At 38.9% G+C, this 18219-nt stretch overlaps 1 protein-coding gene across 1 annotated transcript in view; it reads left to right on the forward strand.

The window, feature by feature from the left end:
• RPS6KA5 (ribosomal protein S6 kinase A5) overlaps positions 1 to 18219 on the forward strand; it is a 204621-nt gene that overhangs the window by 91655 nt on the left and 94747 nt on the right. The window contains exon 3 of the mRNA XM_036882248.2: positions 8072 to 8290. Within this exon, the coding sequence (XP_036738143.2) occupies positions 8072 to 8290 (219 nt within the window). The remainder of the gene's footprint in view (positions 1 to 8071; positions 8291 to 18219) is intronic.

Consider the following 18219-nt stretch of genomic DNA (forward strand, 5'->3'; position numbering starts at 1 on the left):
TTCTGTTGAGAAATCTGACGTTAGCCTGATGGGTTTCCCTTTATAGGTGACCTTTTTCTCTCTAGCTGCCTTTAACACTCTTTCCTTGTCCTTGATCTTTGCCATTTTAATTATTATGTGTCTTGGTGTTGTCCTTCTTGGATCCTTTCTGTTGGGGGTTCTGTGTATTTCTGTGGTCTGTTCGATTACTTCCTCCCCCAGTGTGGGGAAGTTTTCAGCAATTATTTCTTCTAAGATACTTTCCATCTCTTTTCCTCTCTCTTCTTCTTCTGGAACCCCTATAATACGGATATTGTTCCTTTTGGATTGGTCACACAGTTCTCTTTACATTGTTTCATTCCTGGAGATCCTTTTGTCTCTCTCTATGTCAGCTTCTATGCGTTCCTGTTCTCTGATTTCAATTCCATCAATGGCCTCTTGCATTCTATCCATTCTGCTTATAAACCCTTCCAGAGTTTGTTTCATTTCTGCGATCTCCTTTCTGGCATCTGTGATCTCCTTCCAGACTTCATCCCATTTTTCTTGCGTATTTCTCTGCATCTCTGTCAGCATGTTTATGATTCTTATTTTGAATTCTTTGTCAGGAAGACTGGTTAGGTCTGTCTCCTTCTCTGGTGTTGTCTCTGTGATCTTTGTCTGCCTGTAGCTTTGCCTTTTCATGGTGATAGGAATAGTCTGCAGAACTGGGACGAGTGACGGCTGGAAGGACTTCCCTTCTTGTTGGTTTGTGGCCCTCCTCTCCTGGGAGAACAGCGGCCTCTAGTGGCTTGTGCTGCGCAGCTGCGCGCAGACAGGGTTTCTGCTTCCTGCCCGGCTGCTATGGAGTTAATCTCCGCTGTTGCTGTGGGCGTGGCCTGGCTCGGGCAGCTACTCCAAAATGGTGGAGTCGCGTTGGAGCAGGAGCTGCTGGGAGGTTATTTATCTCCGTAGGGGGCCTCCCTGCTCCCTGCAGCCCAGGGTTTAGGGTGCCCACAGATCCCGGATTCCCTACCTCTGGATTAAGTGACCCACCCTGCCCCTTTAAGACTTCCAAAAAGCACCCGCCAAAACAAAACAACGACCACCAAAAAAAAAAGGAAAAGGAAAAAAATGTTTTTAATTTAAAAAAAAAATTTTTTTTAATAATAAAAAAAAAAAAAAGGTGGTTGTTCGTTTTTCTTTATTCTCCGGTGCCAGCCTCAGGCCTCTGCTCACCGGTCTTTCTGCCCTGTTTCCCTAGTATTGGGGTCCCTATCCCTTTAAGACTTCCAAAAAGCGCTCGCCAAAACAAAACAGCAAAAAAGCAAAAAAAAAAAAAAAAAAAAAGGTCGCGCGTTTTTCTTATGTCCTCTGGTGCCCGGCTTCCAGTGCCCGCTCACTGTTCTTGCTGCCCTGTTTTCTAGTATCTAGCGCCCTGCACTCTGGCCCGGATGGCGGGGGCTGGGTGTTCGGCAGTCCTGGGCTCCGTCTCCCTCCCGCTCTGCCTGCTCTCCTCCCGCTGGGAGCTGGGTGGAGGGGCGCTCGGCTCCCGCCGGGCCAGGGCTTGTATCTTACCCCCTTCGCGAGGCGCTGGGTTCTCTCAGGTGCGGATGTGGTCTGGATATTGTCCTGTGTCCTCTGGTCTTTATTCTAGGAAGGGTTGTCTTTGTTATATTTTCATAGATATATGTTGTTTTGGGAGGAGATTTCCGCTGCTCTACTCACGCCGCCATCTTCCGCCCCTCTAGTCTAAGCAATCGAGATATTCTTGAAAAAACAATTTTGTGTATTCTCTTGAACAAGTGACACACAGGAAATTAAAGTTCAATTTGTTAACATGTTTTTGAGTAGAACTTAGCTACTACTGTGGTCCAAGTAAAGTGCTTTCTGTTGACCTGTCTTAACACAGGATAAATTTTAGAATATTACTGGGATGGACAGTAATGTTTTTTTTTATTCTGAAGTCTAATCAATCAGATGATTGATATGAGTTTTTAGAAGTACCAAATTATGGTCATTCCATTGACCTGTCTGCTCTTTGTGTACTGATTGTGCTGCAGGGACACTGCAATGAAGCTGCTTCTCTGAGAATCCTTCCAATGATGGTGGTTTTCCTGAATGAAAGACGCTTTGGTAGCATTACTGCATTACTTACCATGTGCATTTGGCTGGCCTTTTAACCAGTATACCAGTTTCCAAGGGCGGGACAAGTGAAATTTAGAGTTCCAAGAGTGTATTTCTTATGTGGTTCCATTTCCGACATCGCTTTCTTGGGTGAATGAAGTTCTACAGGGGAAGAGCGAAGGGAAGGCAGGTGGACGATTGTCAGTGCCCAGGACATAGCACATATGGAGGATAGAAACCTGTTCTCAGGTTGAATTATATATGGGAAAGGGATGTGACCAGGCATTGTGATTAGTTCTAATGTAGTTGTGGCAGATTACAAAGCAGTGGCCATATAAAGATGTCACTATGTTAAGATATTTTCTTGCTCTAGAATGATGGTGGCTAAGGATCCTGAGTTCACTTTCACCAGGGAATGTTGTCAGGAATCATATTTAACACCCAAATTAAAAGGGATTACTTCAGGAAAGCCCACTATTCCTTTCCCAGAGGGAAAGAGTTGGGAGCCATCGCCCTGTACCACGGATCTGCTTTGCTGGTTTCTTTTGCTGAAGACCCAGCTTTAACTTTAGACCCGAATCATCGACTGAGAGGAGGGTAGTTGGCTCTGTGCTGTGGAGCTCTTTCTTTGGTCTTAACCTGTTGGCTAGCTTGTTTGTTCATTTTTGTCATGCATTCAACATTGAGTTTCCACGATGTGCCTGCTCCAGAGTTACTTGCTAATGATACAAAGTGAGTAAAATCAGACATAGTCCAAGGTTTTGTAGAGTTTACAATCCAGTGGAAGTTAGACAATGAAACAATCATTAGATAATGTGAAAATGCGTGTTTCTGATAATTTCTATGACAGAGAACACATGGTATAATGAGAGCATGAAATTGGAGGAATTATACTAGTCTGAGAAGTCAGGAAAGGCTGGGTGTCTGAAAGAGTTAATTAAAATGAGATGGTAAGAAGGTGGAGAAAGGTTGGTAGAAGCCAGATAATTTAGATTATCTTTATTCTCTTTATTTAAGAGCAGTGATCCTCTTTATTGAAGGATTCTCTTTATTTAAAAGCAATGAAAATTCAAATGTTCTGAGCCAGACAGGTTACATTTTTATCAGCAATTTGGAGAACCCACAAGGTATGATTTCCAGATTGAGGAAGGAAGCAAGCCAGGAAGTATAACTAGTAGGGTTGGTGGCCAAGTCACCCTTTACAAGACTCCACGAAGCATTTGAAGCCGCTGGATGCTGATATAGAAATTTAGAAGGATGAGAGACGATGAATCCCAGCAGTGATGAATATGATCCCTTAGTTTGTGGAAACTCTCTTATATGACATGATTGGTACTTGCAGTTAATCAAAAAAAAGTTGGTTACAGTGGAAAAATCATTTTAAAAAGATATGTGTAAATATGAACTTTGAATGTATTATTTTTCACTTAAAATGTTTAAGTATATATTCAGTTGCCAGTCTTTGGATATAGGCACAATACTCTCTTTGAAAATCGGTTCTTAAACAATGGCTTATTTTGTGTAAACCACACTTAGAATGCATCATCTAAAATTAAGTTTTGGAGTCTTCAAAGTGGAGTGAGAACCAGACACATTGGAAATAATCTGAGTACAAAATCCTTCTAGATTTTCACAAGTTTTTCCCTAGCCTTTTTTAGCTTTTCCTCCCACACCTCAATTTTCAGCAGTTCTTTTTTTTTTTTAAGTGCCTTGCTTTTATCTAGTTCTTCCAGAACATTCAACTTCATTTTTCTCTTTTCTTTCACATTTACATTTCAGTAATTTATGTAATATTTAGTTAAATTATAAAATAAGAATAACATATACAACTCCAAGGAACAAGATCTCCAAGGAACTAGATACTCCCTGTGGCACTCTGTTTTGTTCCTTTTACATTGTTTTCTTTATCAAGCCATTGAAATCATTGTCCACAAGGTTTGTCAACGTTGTGCTGTGTCAGGTAGATTCAGATTATAAACCCACATTTCAGTTTGCACAGAATTAACTTTCATAAGATACCTGTAGTTTTCCTCCAACCTATGCAAGTTTTTTCCAGCTTTGGAGAAGTTTACGTAGTTGTGTTGATCCAGTTCTCTTCTGAAATGGCTGCTTGGCTAAATGAGCATGCAGGTTTTCAGCAGAATTCAAAATGGTGTCAGTAGGGCCCAAAATTGAAATATTTACCTCATACATATGATGTCTGGATTAATCCTTCTTGTCATTTATTCTTAGAATGTATTTCCCCTCAATTTCAAAATAGGCAAAACTTCTGGTTCAGTCAAGTGCTGCAAGACTGCTAGTCCTCTGGAAAACCAGGGCGCCCCAGAACTTATTTCCTCACATTTCTTGACAAGAGTATCTTAAAAAGGCACTGGCTCTGAAGAAATTAAGATTCAAAAGGCACTGGCTCTGATGGAATTAAGATATACAAGACTTTTGTGAAGATCGGTAATGAAGCATTTGAAGCCACTGCATGCTGATGTAGAAATTAGAGTCATGCTAAAGCACAAAGCTTAGTTTCTTTACCTAAACAGCAAAACCCAGTGTGTGACAGCCAAACATCCATTTTAGGTACGGCATCTGAGTGGGAAGTACTATTTTTTATCTTTTTTGGCCAAAAGAGTTTTCACCATTGGTAGCCTTTGCACTTTCCAAAAAAGACTTTCAAAATAGGAATTCTTTGATGATGTCAGCCTACACATAACAAATGAAAGTAAGGAGCTGGATGCACTAGAAGACAGTCAGTCACTCATTTAGTTGCAACCTAAAAGCCAGTTCCAGTTTCAATGGCCCCTCTTAAAATATTGGAAAGCATATAGGCGGCTCTTGAGTTGATGGCACTATTCAACAGAAGAACCACTTCACTTTCTCTCTCCGTATAGTCTGCAAACCACCTAACCGGGAAGGTGGCTTCTTCAAGGTCTCTCCAGTAGTTCTTTCTCCTTTGCAATATGATAAGCAGCCTTATGGGTGCTTCAAAAATCAAGGCTGTTTGGAGGCACCTATGTTTTAGTTAGGCAGCCTACTTAATAAGTAAGACACTGTTAGTCTGAAGTATTTGTTGTTTGAGACGCTGTAAGGCACTCCTTGATTTTGTTGACATAAGCATCTATTAGCACTTACTGTGCGATAGAAGTATTGTAGCTTTAGTTAATCATGGTAGTTATAAAAGCAAAAACAAAAGATTTGTGAACTTCATTATACTTTTTTACCTGACATTTTCTGATAGATGAAAATAATCATTGGCAGAATATGTAGTCTTCATGTTATTGGAAAACTGCATTATCATCACATGACTGTTTATTATTTGACCATATAGCACATAACATGGCAATAAGGATGAGTTTATATTATTTGACAACATATATTAGCATCTTGTGCTACCTCACAAATGTTTGAAGTGAAATATGACTTTTTTTTTAAACAACAGAAAGAAATAAAAAATCTACAAATTCACAGAGGGACTTTTTGCCCAGATAAGATGGCATGATAATGTTTCAAAATATTTTACATATTATCTTACAGAAGAGGAGTGATACTCTTTTTTGTAAGTCCAGAGGTTATAGAAGGACCAACAAATGAGTATTATATAAAGGCCTGTTTGCACTCAAAATAAGGAACATTTTCTAATATTTAGGTTTCCCCCTTCCACTGCCCCAAGTCAATAACAACCTTTACAAACCTTTCTCTCTTGGAAGTAGTAGCACTGTGTCCATTCCTCCACTATAACACAGAATCTGTACTGTGACTTGAATTTAAAGTCTGCCTCCTTATTTATTTGCTGATGAGGTCATTCACTTAAGGCAGTGGGAACCCAGCTCAGGAGTAGGACCTTGTGGGCAAGTGTGATCTTGGGCAAGTGACCCAATTCTTTCACACTTCTTTCCTTCATATGTAAAATGGAGGTAATCTTTCACCTCCTTATAGGGATATTAATAAGAATCAAGTGAGTTAATGTATCTCTAAAGTGTCCTACAAGTGCTCAGATGCCAGGCACTAACACCCTGCAGTCAGTCTGCCCCATGGTCAACACCTAGGCTGAAAGACAAATATGAGTGCTAGAAAGAAGCCGAACAGCCATCTCTCAGTGATGTTGTAGAAAGATATTCTTTGTTGGAGAGCATAGATGAGTAACACAATCTCTAAGGACCTCAGCACTCTGGACATAGGACTCGGAGAACAGGAATTTAAGGTGGATGCCATGTGCATGTCGGAAACACAAAAGCCCCATATCTGTAGGGACTTTACACTTTTCCAAATTTGTGTAGTGGCTTACTCTGTGGAGGACAGAGTACACTTCATAGAATATCTTCTAGCTTTATTTCAGTGTTTCTGAATAGCTGAGCCTTTTTCATGTTTATACTTTAGGTTAAATTGGTAGGTTCTGAAAGTTGTCATTTCCTTTTTTGGTTCATTTCTGTCTTACTAAAATCTCAATCTATGATGATTTTATTTACAATGAGATAAGACACAAACAATTGTGAACTTTTTCTATAATACAGAATGTGTTTAGTATGTTTATGGTGCTGATTTTATTAAAATCCAGAATGTCCAATTTCTAGTATTCACAAAGAATTTTTTTAAATTTATGGTTAAGAATGTGGTCCCTGGAGTCACACTGCCTGAGTTTGAATAAGTTCATCCACATCTTACCCAAGTCTTTCAGCTAGTTCCGTAGGTATTCTGAACCTATTTCCTCAACTATAAAATGGAATTACTAGAAGTACCAACTTCATTGGCTGTTCCAAGGACTAACTGAATCAGTATGTGGACTGTGTTTAGCACAGAGCCTGGCATAGACCAGTCCTTAGTAAGTGTTGGTTCTCCTCCTCCTTGGGAGTGTGATCTTGGGCAAGTGACCCAATTCTGTATCATGTGTCATGTGTCAGTACTAATTTACTTCCCAAAGTACTGAACTGAATAACTATACAGGGTACAAGAGCCCTTCCTGTAGGCTTTCTTACTCTAGTGGGTGGATCAGAACAGAATCCTATGCTGAATACTGGAGAGGTGTGGGTGGAGTGTATGGAAGCACCCTTCTGGGTCAGAACTCAGGCTAGCTCCTGAGTGGTCTGGCAAAAAGCATTTCAACTCCAGAGTGGACTGGGCCTAGCCTTCCCAGGAGGTGTTAACATTTTTAAAAGGGAAAAGAATTCATACCTTGTCGGGATGAATTGGGGACCTACCCCTTCCCTCTCACACTGTTTTTGCCAGCCCTTTCTCGTCCCTCTCCCTCCCACTTCTTTCTGCCCTCTTCCCCTTTCTCTAGGAAATAAATGCTCTGCCAGAGGCATAGTGCCCCTGTGACCCCAACTTCTCACCTGCAGGACTGGCGCTGCACACATGATTTGCCTAGCTGAGCCCTCACTTAGAGAAAACACGATGAGGTTGATCTACTAAGCCATGAATTACTGTCCAGAGATGTTAAGGGGCTTCTGCCATATTGCTTGCAATTTAGTGTCTTTTAATGCTTTTTTAATCTGAAGACCTGTTTTGTTTATATAATGTCAGCTTAGGTTGCTTTAGTTTTGGGTTTGTTTTTTTTTAAGTATGGAAGCGTACTTGAGGTACTTTATTTGTATGTGTGCATGGCATTCTTATTAAGAACTGTTTTCATCGATAGCAAAGCCTAGAGGTTTTATCTGATGTCTAAAAATGTCCTAGTTCCAGAATTGGATTGTGGTTAATTGACCACATAATAACAGCGAGTTTCCTACAGCTAAAAATATTGAAGCAAGAATAACAGCAAAAGAGTGAAAGCATAACTTCGTGAACAGTGGTTAGATATATAAATGCTAAGGGTTAGACCTAGAAATGTATTTGGCATAGAATTGAAGAAGTCAATCAAAGAACCATTTGAAACAGCACTAAGGAAACATTTTCATTCAAAGAGTGTTTTTTTGTGCACTGTAACTTTCAATTTCCAGTAAATTACCATTCTGTTGAAGTAGCATTTTAATTCTTTTCATTTTTTTCTCTTCATTTTCAGCTTATGGAAAAGTATTTCTAGTTCGTAAAATAAGTGGCCATGATACTGGAAAGCTGTATGCCATGAAAGTTTTGAAAAAGGCAACAATCGTTCAAAAGGCCAAAACTACAGAACATACAAGGACAGAGCGACAAGTTCTGGAGCACATTCGGCAGTCGCCATTTTTGGTGACATTGCACTATGCCTTCCAGACAGAAACCAAACTTCATCTCATTTTAGGTAAGTGTCAGCTGTCAAACTTTTTAGGAAAACATTTTTCCTGGATTCTTGAGTTGTAATTCATTCAAAGGGCAACATACTTCAGACTTAGAAGAAATGAACTAATTTGACTACGGTTCTTCTCTTTGAGGCAGCATTTCCCTGAACACAACTTGCTGTGGGTTTGGGGCCTCCCAAGCTGAAGGAATTTATATACTTCTATTCCACACTCCTTCATTAATCTTACAAAACACCTGAGATAGGAGTGTCTGCTTTCCTGGGTAGGGTGCTCCATTCCCATGTGAGGAGCTGAATGGTGAGGTGGGCCACAGAGTCCTGCTTTAGGAGGTGTCACAACATACAGGTTTGGGTTGATGCAATATTTATGGAAATCAGCAACTGGGAAAAATAAAAAGAAAGGAGACACTTCTATTCTTAGAGACGCTTTGCTTTTCTGGTGAAAAACCTGCATATAATGGAGATATCTATTAGTCAGTCAACCCTTTGATCACTCCCACTTCTTCCCACAGGCACTTTCTAAATCCTTTCCTTTCCCAAATAGAGTTGGACCATTGTATATGAACTCTGGAAAAGTCCTCTACACATCAACCAAATTACTTTGCTGAAAAGTTGTTCCATTTTCTCTTCCTACTAGAAGTAAATGGCAATACTTCTAGCATTATACTCTGTCATCATTGAATATTTCATGTTACAACTTTAATCCCATTCTGGTGATAACTTACGTTTATGTATTATAATACTGTTACCAAACTATTCTAAGAATTAGAGGAGATAAAATTTCACAGAGTGCTCTGTAAGCATTAGCTATTTCTTGAGTGCCTCCAGAATGCCAAAGCTATGCATAGTGTCGCTAACTCTCACAACAGCGCTACCCAAATCTCCTCATTAGTGATGTCAGAAGTTTCTGGAAGCTGTGTTTCCCAAAGTTACATGTTTTGTGTAAGCTTGAGAACAAAGATTGGAACTCAGGTCTGACCCATTTCAAAGTCTGCCAAACAGTGTGCTGCCTGTATTCTTTGACTGTTCATAGTACAAACAGGTTTTTTTAATACATATTTGGCAATTTTATTGAATGTTCTCATTTTGGAACTTACACTTTTATTAATGATGCCTAAAATTGCATTCACTTTTTGAGTCCTAAGGTTACACTTCAGTCTCGTGCAATGCTTACCATGAACAAACAATCCTCAATCTTTCTACAGACAGGTCATGTTTTCCCTGTCCTGTCAGAGTCCTCACTCATACTGTCGTCTGCCTGTTGTTCCAGCAAGTCAGTATCATTTGGTCCCTCATTCTGCCTCCTGTGTGTATCTGCTCAGCTGTGTTATTTACCAATTTGTGAATGTATTCCTTCAGTATGTTTACCCAGTAGATTATAGGGACAGAGCATTTTAATACAGTGGTTTGAAACCTTTCAGCAGCAGAACCCTCCCTCACATGAAAACACAAACCTTCAAATGGGAAACAAATAGAAATGAGTAGCTCTGCTTACATCTGAGCTTAAGGGCACCATCAGCTTCACAGCACAGCAGCCTCAGGACAGCTTGTGAAGACTGCCCAGAGGGCAGAGGTAGAGGCTGCGAGTCCTCCTGAGGCCAGGCTCTGGGACCTGCATGGCCTCCCCTTTAACAAAAGACCAGCCAGATTCAATGGACAGGAAAACAGACGTCCCTTCTTTTTTTTTTTTTTTTTTTAAGATTTTTTAAAATTGAGAAATAATTGAACTACAACACTGTATTAGTTTCAGGTGTATAACATAATGATTCAACATTGGTATATACTGTAAAGTGATCACCACGGTAGGTCAAATTAACATTTGTCAACATACATGATCACAGAATTTTGTTATTGCAATGGGAACTTTTAAGATGTACCCTTTTAGCAACTTTCAAGTATTCAATAACAATATTATAACTATAGTCACCATGGTGTACATTACAACCCTGTGACTGACTTATTTTATAACTGAAAGTTTGTACTTTTTGACCACCTTCTTCCATTTTGCCCACCGCTCACACCCATCCTCTGGCAACTACCAGTCTGTTCTCTGTATTTATGAGCTTGGTTTTTTGTTGTTTTTATTGTTATTTTTAAGAGTCCATATATAAGTGAGATCATACGGTGTTTGTCTTTCTCTGTCCAACTTGTTTAACTTAGTGTAATGCACTCAAGGTGCATCCAAGTTGCTGCAGATGGCAAAATTCATTTTTGTTAATGGCTGAATAATATACCTGTGTGTGTGTGTGTGTATGTGTACACACCACAATTTTTCCATTCATTCATCAGTGGACACATAAGTTGTTTCCATATCTTGGCTGCTGTAAATAATGTAAACTGTGGGGGTGCATATCTTTTCAAGGTAGTGTTTTTGTCTTTGGATAAATACCCAGAAAGGGAATTACTGGATCATGTGGTAGTTCTGTTTTCGATTTTTGATGAATCTCTATACTGTTTTCTATAGTAGCTGCACCAATTTACATTCCTTCCAACAGTGCATAAGAGCTCCCTTTTCTCCACATCCTTGCCAAAGACATCACTTCCTGATGAGGGGATTGCAGAGAATTCATAGCCAGAGCTACTGCACAAGTCCATATTCACATTTTCACCGTTTGTCACATAACATCCTTTCCAGCTGATTTGTCCAAACCAGGATCAAGTCCAGGAGCACTCACATCAAGGCTGGGTTGTTATGTCCTTAAAGTCTTTTAATCTGGAACGTTCTGTCTTTTGTATCATTGGTTTATTGGTCTGAAAAATGATCTTGTAAAAAGTGCCTTTTAGCTTATTCCTCCCTCTACTGAATTCCAGTAGTTGGGAAGTTAGACCTAAAACCTTGATAGAGTGGCACTGTAGCTGGGATGTACCATAGGTGATTTTGCATATTTCATTTTGTATCACCTCAAATCTATTATCTAGTCATTGGTAATGCTAAGACTGAATTGCAGAGATGACAATCTGATCCCTTTATAAGAAAGTTAACATTTTTACCTTAGAGGTGAAAATAACCTGTGTGATATTTTGACACTTGATGGGTTTAACATTTAACACTTGATAATTCCTTGCTTAAATCAATTATTTCATTATCAGTTGCAAAATGGTGATATTCTGAATCTGTCATTTCTTCTATATTTAGTAGTTGGCAGTCTTATGTAAAATATGGCTTTCTTTCATCCACTGTAAATCTTTGGTTACCCTGAGATACAATTTCAAATGGAAAGGCAAGATTCATTCCCTTGAAGTGTTAGTATTCAAAGTTAGAAGTTGAACAGCTAATTAAAATGGTGCTGTGACTTCAGGGGCCCTGATACCAACCACCATCAGTCATGACCAAAGGAAGCCTGCTCTGGGTACTGTTCTGATGTTTTTTTCACTTAACAATGTATCCTAGAGATCATTCTGTATCCGATTGGGAAGCTCTTCCCCATTCTTTGTGATTCCTGCATAGTGTTGGATTCCATTCCATGGTGTGCTCAACCAGTTCTCTATGACTGGATCCTTGGGCTGTTTCCAGTCTTTTATTTTGATGTTTCAGGGTATAACTGGTACATATGTCATTTCCCATTTGCATAGAATAAACTGAAGTCCTGATTCCTGGAAGGAGGTTGTTAGATCTGTATTTCTGCCCTCTGTAATTTTGCATATACCCTCCCATAGGACTTGAACCATTTTATACTCTCAACAGCAGTGTATTAGAGTGCCTCTTCCCTCCATAAGCATATTATCAAAGTTCTGGGTATTTGCCTGTCTCATAGACAAATAGTGGTTTCTCAGTGTAGAGTTAATTTGCATTTTTCTTGTTAATAAGGCTGAACACTTTTTAATATGTTTAAAGGGTCATGTATTTTTTCTGAGAATTATCTATTTCTACCCTTTGCCCAGTTTTTCTTCTCAATTTCCTAGGAGGTCTTAGGGAGATTACTCATTTGTGATACGCATTGTAAATATTTCCCTGTTTTTCATTTGTCTTAACTTTATGATGCTTTGACTATGTAAAATTTTTTAATTTATGTGTAATGGAATTTATTTCAAAACTATTTTTATGGCTTACTGATTTTAAGTGATGGTTAGAAAGATCTCTTCAACTCTGAGGTAATAAAGGGATTTGCTGATGTTTTTTTCCATTACTTGCATAGTTTTATTTTTGCATAGAGGACTTTGGTCCGTGAGAGTTTTTCTTTAGGTATAACATGAAGGAAGTATCCAACTTAAACTTTTCAAATGGCTCCTGAGTTTTTACAGCACCATTTAGTAAAAAGTCCCAAGTTTATACTAACTAGAGGTGTTGCCTTTTTCATATTTAAATTCTTAAATATATTTGGGTTCTGTTTCTTGACTCTGTGTTCTCTTTGGTTTGTTGAATCATAAGCCACTACTGTACTCTTCTAGTTGGTCAATGTTTTACAGTATGTTTTACTGTAAAACCTGGCAAAACTAGTTCCCCTTTATCTTTCATTGCTATTACTTTACAGATTTTGGGGGGCTCATCATGCTTATTCTTTAAATGAACTTTAGGTCAAATTGTCTAGTTCTGGGTTGGGGGACTTGTTAAGGTGTTTTATTGGGATTGTTTTATATTTTAAAAATTAAATTAGGGAGAATTGACATTTTTATGGTATTGGTTTTTCCTGTTCAAGAACATAGTATGTCTTATGGTAAAATCTACTTCTGGGACCTTCAGGAATGATTTTTCGTTTAACTCCTGCCCACTTTCCTTGAATTCCTCACACATATTCTATCCTCTGTTGCTGTTGTAAACAGAGTCTTCTCTTCCACCATAGCTTCTACCTGAGCGCAATTGATCTTTGTTCATTGATTTTTCTATCCTATCTTACTGTGTTTTCTTACCTCCCTGCAGTGCTGTGTCCTGCCTTGTTCTTAGCCTGCCCGCAGTGCGTGCTCTTGGGTGTGTATGGGTTTTCTTTGTCTCAGAGTCTTACTGAAGGAATAGGTCATGGAGATTTGTAATCATTCTTGCTGTTCCTTGAGGTGTTTTGGGAGCAGACACGGAGCCTGGGGTCTAGGCTGACATCACTCCCCTGCTAGGATTCACAGCTCACTGGCCAGCTCCTGACCAGGCTTATTCTTTAGGGATAGAATTTGCCTGATGGGCATAGGCCTCTCTAGATGATAAGATTATTATAATGCTAGTGTTATCTTGACAGATCCTTACCTTTGACATTTGCCAGGTATGGAACATAGAATTTCCATCAGAACCGTCTGTGTGATTGTTTCCTACAATGTGCTTTGTTTAGTTATAATTGCCTTACATACATTTACATTGTTCGGCTAACCTCTGTCTTCAGCAGCCCTGGACTAGATTTGTCCTCTGGGCTGTAATTTATTGACCTCTCCTGTAAACCCATCTGTTATAAGTCACATTTCTTTTTTTTTTTTTTAATTCTATATCAATATCTTTTTCAATTATCTAGTGATATCCTATGGATTTGATGAGTTTTCTTCTTCTTTATGGTTTCTTTGGCCTTTTCAAATCTTGTAACAGCGAGACCATGCCTCCTTTTATAACTTTTTCTATACTTCTGCGTGGTTACAACAAGAAATATTATCTGTTCTCTCCCTCTCTCCCTTAAAACTCATATTCATTTCAGCTAACAGTGGGAGGGAATTCTTTGTGAAAAATAATCTGTGAAAAACAATTTTTCTTTTAGTGTTCTCTGATCTGTTAGTGGTAGTTTTGTCAAAACACCAGCTGATTTATGACTGTATAAAGTGTCAGATTAATCAGTAGAATTAAGACATTAAAGAACACTAAAGAAGCAAATCACAAAAGTGTTTATAAAGGTGATGCCAAAGAGCCTTCTCAGTAATGAATGCCACCCCAGCCTTGTAGACAGTCTGTCATCATGAGTCACCCTTTTAATATGAGTTAAAAGGTATTTAAAACATGAAAGTCTCCCTTTTGACTATTAATTTCATCTTGAAAATTGCAAGGATGAGCATACTTGCTGAGACAGTAACAGAGCGGTCCGTGACGTGCGCAGTACAAGCAGCTGAAGCGCTGCCTTGCTTCGAAGTGAGTAAGACTAATTCGCAACACTGATAAATAGACATGCCTCAGTCAGAACTTTGTAATGATTTTGATAAGCCGAATGCGTTGCAGGAGCGCTATTACAAGGTTGAGCTAAAGCCAAAAGAAGAAAAAGTGACGTGACTGGCGTGACACTGACAGGGAATTACTTTCAGGTGTGTGTCGGCACGTTAAGACTGTTATTTTAGATACGAGACAAGAGAGGCAATCAAGAGAGTCTTAGGTGGTCTGAGGGAGGAAGAGGAGGTGGTAATGAGACCCAGAATGTGTAGGAGTTAATGTGTGTGAGGCATAGCTGAGGGAAGAGGGAAGTTTGTAGGGGGAAAAAAGATGAAAAGAAGACCCAAATAATAGTGCAGGCCCGGGCGGGGCGGGGTCTGAATCACCGGGGAAGAACCAGCTAATGGCAGTTAGCTCTTTGGAATATGTCACCATAAGAAGAAATATGAGAGAGAGAATTTCTTAGGGAATTTGAGATAAAAAGGTTAGGTGACTAGAGGTCAGGGTATTACTAGAAATAAGTAGGTGTTTGGAGAGTAGAAGCAGAACAGAGGATCTTTCCTTGAAAGCAGGAGATACAGGATTTAGCCCTTCTTTTTGTCAGTTAACTCTGCCTCTTCCTCTCCTGCCAGCCGATCTCCATGAAGTTCCAAGAACAAAGCATAGCCTTAAAAAGTTGACCAGCTCTTTCCATGGTTTTGGTTTCTCAATGGAAAACAGTGCTGTTCCGGTAGTTTCTGTAGGCTTATTGAACACAGTGTCTCCTGCGGATTTCAGTTTCTATTTCAGTTTCTTCTGTTTCATTTGGTAATAGAAGCATATCAACTACGAACAGTGGAGAGGTTTCTAGTTCAATTCAAATCAGATACGCAGAGATTCTGACCAACTGAAACTATTCTCTACCAACTAACAATGTATATTCCTTCGCAACAAAGTGAGTTTGTTCCATGTTTTTAATGCTCAAATAGTGTGACTTCTCAACAGTGATGTTAGTAGTGTGAATTGAAAAAGTTGTAAATACAAGTGACTTTGAACCCCAATTTTTATGTTTTGAAATGTAAATAATTAAATGAGATGCACTTAGAAAATAATAATTTTGATTGGAAACAGATGCTGTGTACCCTAATGTTAATCCCATAAGATATATATTTTTCCAGTCTTATTGAGATACAGTTGACATCTAACATATTAGCTTAAGGTGTACAACATGATTTGATATATGTATATATTGAAAATGATTACCCCAATAAGTTTAGTTAACATCCATCACCTCACACAGTTAAAATTTTTTCCTTGTAAGAACTTTTAAGATGTACTCTCAGCAACTTTCAAATATATGATATTATGATATCAAATATACAACATTCAAATACACAGTATTGTTAATACTTACCCTATAAGGTACTGTCAACTGTTTGAATAATTTTGCCTTAGGGAGTTGCTGAAATCCTGGCAATTTTGTGGAGATCTTTAAGTTCTTAGTTCTTAAGTTCTTTTTTCTTTTTTATTTTTTTATTTTTTATTGAAGGGTAGTTGACAACAGTATTGCATTACATTAGTTTCAGGTGTACAACACAGTGATTCAATATTTATATACATGATAATTCTAGGTACCAGGTATCACCATACCAAGTTGTTACAATATTTTGACTATATTCCTTATGCTATACATTACATCCTGGTTACTTATTTATTTTACAATTGGAAGTGTGTTTAAATATATATATATATATATATTTTGTGAGGGCATCTCTCATATTTATTGATCAAATAGTTGTTAACCACAATAAATTTCTGTATAGGGGGGTCAATACTCAATGCACAATCATTAATCCACCCCAAGCCTAATTTTCGTCAGTCTCCAATCTTCTGATGCATAACGAACAAATTCTTACATGGAGTACAAATTCTTACATAGTGAATAAGTTACATGGTGAACAGTGCAAGGGCAGTCATCACAGAAGCTTTCGGTTTTGCTCATGCATTATGAACTATAAACAGTCAGTTCAAATATGACTATTCATTTGATTTTTAAACTTGATTTATATGTGGATACCACATTTCTCTATTATTATTATTATTTTTAATAAAATGCTGAAGTGGTAGGTAGATACGAGATAAAGGTAGAAAACAGAGTTTAGTGTTGTAAGAGAGCAAATGTAGATCATCAGGTGTGTGCCTGTAGACTATGTGTTAATCCGAGCTAGACGAGGGCAATAAACATCCATGTATGCAGAAGATTTCTCTCAGAACATGAGGGGGGAGGTTCTAAGCTTCACCTCTGCTGCTCCCCATTTTCTCACCAGATGGCCCCCTGCGACTGTGCCTGTCTTAGGTTGTTCCTCCCTTGAGGAATCTTACCCGTCTCTGGCTCTTAAGTTCTTAAGATTAATTCAGTGTTTTAAAAAACAAAACTAGTTTAAAGGCTAATTCTCCCTCCTCCAGTCTCTACCCACCTCCCTACACAGACAGACAGACAGATACGTACACAGGCCAGCACACCGGCCCCCACACATGCACAGGTGCAGTCCTAAATCCAAGAAGGAAACATGATTGATGGTGAGGTAACCTTACAACAAAACAAAATCTACTTGCTCTTGTTAAATATCTGTATAAATTAAATGTCATTGAAATGAGACATAAATTGCATCCCTAATATGAAAAAAGTTTGGCCTAATTTAAAGGAACATCATTATAGTTAAATAGAAAAAACGATTTTTGTTTAAAAGGGGACAATAAAGAATCTGGCATTGTAACATTGCAATTTAAAATTAACTTTTAAAGGGAGATTATTAATGTGTCACAGTACTAGGATTATTGCACGTTGGTAGACATCTTGAGCACTCTAACTCATTACTCCTCTAGACATAAACTTCACCCAAACTTTTGGGTTTTGCCTTTTCTGCACAGTCCATGAGGCTAATGCTGAGTCAGTTTAGAAACACAGTCAGCCTTGCAGGACTCAGAAGTGAGAGAACAAATGACTACTCATCCGAGAGATGACACATGGCTTCAGATTCTTCCAGTTCATTGTGTAGGTTTCCCGGAGGACTCTGTGAGGTACTACCCTTTTGATACAGCAGGTGAACCACGTCAAGAAATTGTCAATCCTTAAACTCTTCATTCACGGCTTCTTTGTGTGTGCAGGTGCTTGGATATAGAGGCAAATAGCCTAGACAAGATTCTTGTCTTAGAGCCTTATAATCTGAAAGGGGGACAGGCATTAAAGAGTGTGTGACTGAGTAATTACGCTTGAAATAAGTAGTTGGAAGGAAATGCAGAGGGTACTAATGAGAGCATATAACAAAAAGACCTAAGATTATTCGAGAGTTCTCAGGTAAGACCTCCCATAGAAGTGACATTTAAAGTGTAACTTAAGAGAAAAAGTAGAAGTTAGAGGAGCAAGAAGAGGGGATAGAAGAACAGTCCAGACACCGGGCTCCACCAGCTTCTTGATAGCCTGAAGAAAGGAAGGCGTGTGGAGCTCTGGAGGACTGAAAAAAAGGTAAACGCGAACCCAGTGGAGTCCTGCGGCAGCGTGGTAGTAAAGTCAGATCAGGCAGGGCCTTTAGATTCTGGCATCTGATGGATTTGGACTTAAATCCCAGCTTTGTCACTTACTATGTGATCTTGAGCAAGTCAGTTGGTTACAAGCATGATCTACAAGTTACTAATGTATCCGTTGGCCCTTTCTGCATAACTACCCCAAACTTAAGTGCCTTTCACAAAACCATTTTTGGGAAACTCAACTTGGGCTGGACCTACAGGGATGGTTCTTGTGCCAGTCTCACTTTGCTCTTCTTGAATAGTCTTTCTCTTGGGTTACAAAGTACAGCTGAAAACTCAGTAAAAGACTGAAAAGCGTCTACTGACTTGAGTAACA

Source organism: Manis pentadactyla, chromosome 11, assembly GCF_030020395.1.
Source record: "Manis pentadactyla isolate mManPen7 chromosome 11, mManPen7.hap1, whole genome shotgun sequence".
Lineage (NCBI taxonomy): Eukaryota > Metazoa > Chordata > Mammalia > Pholidota > Manidae > Manis > Manis pentadactyla.